Genomic DNA, 5,655 nt, shown 5'->3' on the forward strand with positions numbered 1-5,655 from the left:
GGCAAGACGATTGGATCGGCTATCTTTGCATCATCTGAACACAGGCCAGTCCAGAAGAGTTTATTTGTTTTGTACTTTGTAGCATCTGAACAGTGGCAACTAAGATCATAACCAAAACACTCATATGGTTTGTGTAATTGTATCAGAATTGGAATTTGAGTGCAATCAGCTATCCCGACAGATACGCACAAGATATACCACATTCTTAGAAGTTTCAGCAGCACAATAGGTGACAGAAAGAAAGTTTTAGAACCCGCAAAGGTAAGCACATAAACAGCAAAAATGGGCAAAAGAGAACCCAGAGGTGAGGTAATAATGATGTGTTTCACTCTCGTTTTCTGCCTGAAATGGCCTCAAGACATCCTGCATTGAGTAAATACAATGGACCCTAGGCCAAGCCACCAAGTCATGTCTTTGTTTTCTCCACCTTTTAACAGATTGTACAGGTCAAATTCTCAAGCGTGCACTAACAACTGCAGTGCTTGAGCCTATAACTTTCCTACAAAAAATGGTTAACAGCAGACTGGTCGAAGTGTTGTTGCATTATGTTGCTGCCTTGAGCGAATTCAGAATACCACGTCTTCCACGCTTCGACGTAATGGGCAAAAAGATCGCCGAGGGCTGCATTCAAAAAAAATGTGGAAAATTCTGAGTGTAACATATAGCTGAGAGCATTCTATGTCTAGCAACTATTCCAGTCCAACTTCAGACTTCTAACGTTAGATTTTGCATAAACATGCTAACAAATGTCAAATGGTCATGGTGGACTATTGGCAAGTGACATTAGTTGTCTTGGTTGGAGCCTGCTGGGACCTCTGGTTTATTAGGGACAAGACAGCCAAAGAGAGGATTCTGTGCCAAGACCATCAGATGCCATTATTAGCTTTTTCAAAAGCCTAATTATATAAAAACTACAGCTACAGGGACATGCTATATGTGGAGGGCGCGAATTGGTGTAATTAAACTAAAGAGGGTCAGTGCGTCGGTGGTGAGTGGTGACCCTTAGGGGCATCACCAATTCACACCGCTACTTCTGTATATTCGAATCTTGATTGCTTCTATGCACGTCAATGTTAGTTATATCAGTCTAGACTAATAAAAATGAACTAGATGGAAAACAAGATTCTATACTTAAGAAGCAAAAAAAAAACTCTAATTTCGTGTAGGGAACAAAACAAGCATAAAGAAGTATGGAACTTACCTTGGTTCTGGTACTGTGGTCGAAATGCAGCAGAAAGGCTCTCCCAGTCTTCAGCCCTCTCCCTTTGCCCAGGTTTATTACCAACATCAAGTTCATGTTTCCTTGCACCAGCAGGGTGGAAAGGACCATAAACAAAACCACTCTTTTTACCCTGTCCAAGCCGACTCTGCACAACTGATTTGCAGTTCTTCAAGATGTCACCACCACTCTGTGCCAGTTTCGCTTTCTTCTGTATATTCGAATCTTGATTGCTTCTATGCACGCCCATGTTAGTTATATCAGTCCCAAATGCTCTTTTGTTAGATACAGTCTTCCCTGGTGGGGGTACAGCAACTGTGACAGCATTTTCTGCATTTGGTCTCGCTGCCCTACCCAGCCATCGGAATGCAGGCTTTCTCGAGTCACCTTGCTGTATCTGGAATCCATAGTTTAAGAATGGAAGTTAGAAAATCTTTTCAAAAAAAAAAAGAATAGAAGTTAGAAACAGCTGCTACCATAATCTTGCAACTTAATCATTAGCAAACATCGAAAGTCTACCTTCTCAATCAGATTCAATGAAGACAGCACATTGGCAATGTCATATAACCTCCGAACTTTAGCTGCATTAACAATGAATTAAACGATTAAATTATTTTATTAGTCATGGTGGTGGAACAGGAGGTAGAGATCGGGGAGACTTTGAAGAGGGCGAAGGGAGGTAAAGCGATGGATTCTGATGGTATTCCCATTGAGGTGTGGAGATGCCTAGGAGATAGAGCAATAGTATGGTTAACTAAGTTTTTTAATCTCATTTTTCGGTCAAACAAGATGCCGGAAGAATGGAGGAGAAATATATTAGTACCTATCTTCAAAAACAAGGACGATATTCAAAGTTGTACTAACTACCATGGGATTAAGCTGATGAGCCATACGATGAAGCTTTGGAAGAGGGTTATCGAGCATCGCCTAAGAAGAGTGACAAGTGTGACCCAAAACCAATTTGGGTTCATGCCTGAAAGGTCAACCATGAGGGCGATTTTCTTAATACGATAATTGATGGAGAGATATAGGGAGCAGAAGAAGGACTTGCACATGGTCTTCATTGACCTTGAGAGGGCATATGACAAAGTACCGAGAAATGTCATGTGGTGGGCTTTGGAGAAGCACAAAATTCCAACTAAGTACATTACCCTCATTAAGGATATGTACAAGGATGCGACGACATTTGTCCGGACATGTGATGGCAACACCACTGACTTCCCTATTAACATAGGCCTACACCAGGGGTCAGCATTGAGCCCTTATTTATTTGCTTTAGTGATGGATGAGGTCACAAGGGATATACAAGGTGAGATCCCTTGGTGTATGCTCTTTGCTGATGATGTGGTGCTAGTTGACGAGAGTAGGGCAGGGGTTAATAGGAAGTTAGAGCTGTGGAGACGCACGTTAGAGTCGAAAATGTTCAGACTTAGTAGGACCAAGACCGAGTACATGATGCACGATTTCAGCGCGACTAGGCATGAGGGGGGAGACGTTAGTCTAGATGGGCAAGTGGTGGTCCAGAAGGATACTTTTCGATATTTACTATTTAGGATCGGTGCTACAAAAGGATGGCGACATTGATGAAGATATTAGGCATAGAATTTCAGCTAGCTGGTTGAAATGGCGGCAAACTTCTAGCATCATTTGTGACAAGAGGGTGCCACAAAATATAAAAGGCAAATTCTATAGGACAGCAATTCGTCCAGCGATGTTATACGGTGCTGAATGTTGGCATACAAAAAGACGACATGTCCAGCAACTGAGTGTAGCAGAGATGCGGATGTTGCAGTGGTTTTGCGGGCACACAAGGAGGGATAGAGTCCGGAATAAAATTATTCGGGATAGGGTCGGAGGGCACCAATTGAGGAGAAACTTATCCCGCATCGGCGGAGATGGTTTGGACATTTCAGCATCGGTAGAGGTAGACCTAAACTGACGTGAGATGAGTCGGTTAAGAGAGACCTTAAGGATTGGAATATCTCCAAAGAGATAGTTTTGGATAGGAGCGCTTGAAGACTAGCTATCAATATGCCTAAACTTTGAACTTATTTCTTTCGGGTTTCATCTCTAGCCTGCCCCAACTTACTTGGGAAAAAAGGCTATGTTGTTGTTGTAGTCATGGTAATGGAACAGCATGTTTAGAAATGGAGTGCAAAGTACTAACTTCTCATGTTGGTCTCCTCGTGGCCTTCTCCAAGGAGCAGCTTAGCAGCTTCGTCAAGTGAGACCGTATCAACCTGCTCCAAGTATAGAATTCATATAGATGAACTGATCTGGCATGAATTTTCCGGCAGAAATACAGATATTAAGAATTACTCACCTCCAATGTGAGGAAGAGCTTCACGAAATTCTGCGTGAGCAACCCAAGTGATTTCTCTTTCCTATGATCTGAAAAGTAACAATCAAAATCCTGAGCCTGGCAGACAGAATGAAACGCCACGAGCTAAAAACGTGAAGCAAATATCAATCTACCAGATCTAAGCCGGCAACGGGGTGCACCAGGTTTGTCAGAAGGATTGTCCACAGTCTGACTCAGTTTCTCATTTTCGATGTCACCATCTGGATTGCCCAGCTTGTCATCATCTTCGTCGTCAGACATCTTCACAAAAGGACATTGGAAAAGAAAAACCTCAGTTGGGAACTAAAATTTGTGGACTAGAACCAGATACATCGATTCAAATGGAAGGGGTCGATGTGTAATCGTACAGTGGAAGCAGATTGCTGCTCAGTTTGCAGAGGAGCCAGGCCAGACTTCTCTCTTAACGCCCTCTCCTGCGAAGAACAAGAGAACAGAAATCACGGCTCAGATACATGGATGAGATCTACGGCTCTTGATCGGAATATCAAAAGGGGAACTAGACGCAAACCTTGAGTTCTCGCAGAGCCATTGGAACACCGTCGAAACCTATCCAGGTGTAGCGATTCTTGGCCTTCCGCACAAGAATCTTCTCACAAGGGGAATTTGAGTCAGAACTAGAACCACACCCATACAGACCTGGTCACCTGGACAGCATTGTGCCCAAGAAAAGCAGAAGAAGAAGGAACTAACCCCGACGCTCTCGAGCACGTTGACAATGTCGTAGATCCGGCGCCTCTCCACGCCGAGGCTCTTGGCCGCTTCGTCCAGCCCGATGGACTCCACGTCGTCGCGGTTGTACCGAACCACGAAGCTAGAAGCAGCACGGAGAATTCGGTCAGCACAGCAGAGATAGACAACTCAAGAGATTACGACGAATCCCCAAATGTGCTGAGGCTGCGAGGGGCTCACTTGGAGCAGAGGAGCCCGAGCGACTTCTCCTTGCGGCTGTAGGCGTGGTGGCGGCTCTTGGCGCCCCCGCCCCCCACGAGCATCGGCGGCGGCCGCGTATCCTCCTCCTCCTGCTGCTGCTGGTGCGGCAAAGCAGACTCCATCGCCGCCGCTGCAGCCGCGGCCACGGCGACCTCGGCGACGGAAGGGTAGGACGCCGAAATCACCATCGCCATCGCCATCGCCGATCCGCGAGAGGGTTCCGCAGGATTTGTGCTCGCGCGGTGCGGGTCTCGGGGAGGGAGGAGGGAATTCCTGGAAGTATTATAGGTGGATGGATCTCTGCGGGGGGCGGGACGGAGGGGGAGGCGCGGCCGTCGAGTGGGATCTGGAGGGGCTCGATTTGGCGCGGCGGTGGCGGCCTCGCCCGCGTTTCAAAATTTCCACGCTCCCGGGGCCCGTGCAGCTCCGGCCGGCCGTTTCGCTCGAGATCGGCTCGGCGGGGGAAGCGTGACTGCGTGAGCCGTTAGGGTCTCTCCCTTCCGGGCGGTTTGAAATTTGAGCGGCTGACGCGCGCGGCTGAGCCGAGGGGGGAGCGGGGGCTGGCCCGCGGCGGTGCGCGTGCGCGGAGGTGTCCGTCGGATTTGGAGGGGTTTTGCGCGGTTCGGCTCGTCGTCGCGGCGGGCACGCGTCTCGATGGGATCTTGTTTTGTGGGACCGGCACGTGGAGGAGCGGCGCGAGCGCGGCCGGCTGGTGCGCATTGGCGCGGGGAAAGCTGGCGCGCCACGTGAACCCGAGACGGCGCGCCCGGGCAGCAGCCGTGCTGCCAAGTCGCGTGCTCCACCGCGACGCCAAGGGCCTGATTGGTTTGCGTATAGCCACAGCCTGGCTCGCATGCTGCGTACAGCGGTACAGGCCCGCTGTGGCCAGGCTCGCCGGGTGCGAGAGGTGCTTGATTGGTTTGCGTACGCCTATATACAGACTTGGTTTAGACATTGTTTGGCTGCCTGCACATCCAATGCAAAAGTGAATTTCTGTGTCTGCACATTCTTCCATGCACACTCACACGCCCTCGCGCTTGCACCATCGGAGCCTGGCTCCAGGGAAACGGTCGATTCTCTCGTTCCTCCGGAGCCTGGCTGAGAGCAGCCTTTTGCATGCGCGCAACCTGGTCGAAGGAGTGGA

General features: G+C 48.5%; 1 protein-coding gene across 1 annotated transcript; it reads right to left on the bottom strand.

Moving 5' to 3' along the window:
- Positions 1-283: 283 nt before the first annotated feature.
- On the bottom strand, positions 284-4,970 carry LOC120657190 (E2F transcription factor-like E2FE). Its single transcript, XM_039935460.1, has 10 exons — positions 4,491-4,970; positions 4,272-4,392; positions 4,090-4,167; positions 3,929-3,994; positions 3,695-3,821; positions 3,543-3,610; positions 3,387-3,459; positions 1,739-1,800; positions 1,202-1,616; positions 284-621 (listed from the first exon to the last, which is right to left on the bottom strand). The coding sequence occupies exons 1-10, from the start codon at positions 4,709-4,711 to the stop codon at positions 500-502; spliced, it is 1,353 nt and encodes a 450-aa protein (XP_039791394.1). The 5' UTR covers positions 4,712-4,970; the 3' UTR covers positions 284-499.
- Between the last annotated feature and the right edge of the window lie 685 nt (positions 4,971-5,655).

This window comes from Panicum virgatum, chromosome 1N (genome assembly GCF_016808335.1).
Source record: "Panicum virgatum strain AP13 chromosome 1N, P.virgatum_v5, whole genome shotgun sequence".
In the NCBI taxonomy this organism is placed as follows: Eukaryota; Viridiplantae; Streptophyta; class Magnoliopsida; order Poales; family Poaceae; genus Panicum; species Panicum virgatum.

Coding starts and splice junctions, on each gene's coding strand:
- LOC120657190 (XM_039935460.1), bottom strand. CDS start 4,711: ATGGCGATGGCGATGGTGATTTCGGCGTCCTACCCTTCCGTCGCCGAG. Junction 4,168..4,271: donor ACGTGCTCGAGAGCGTCGGG/GTTAGTTCCTTC, acceptor CCTTGTGAGAAG/ATTCTTGTGCGGAAGGCCAA. Junction 1,801..3,386: donor CGAGGAGACCAACATGAGAA/GTTAGTACTTTG, acceptor TTGTTAATGCAG/CTAAAGTTCGGAGGTTATAT.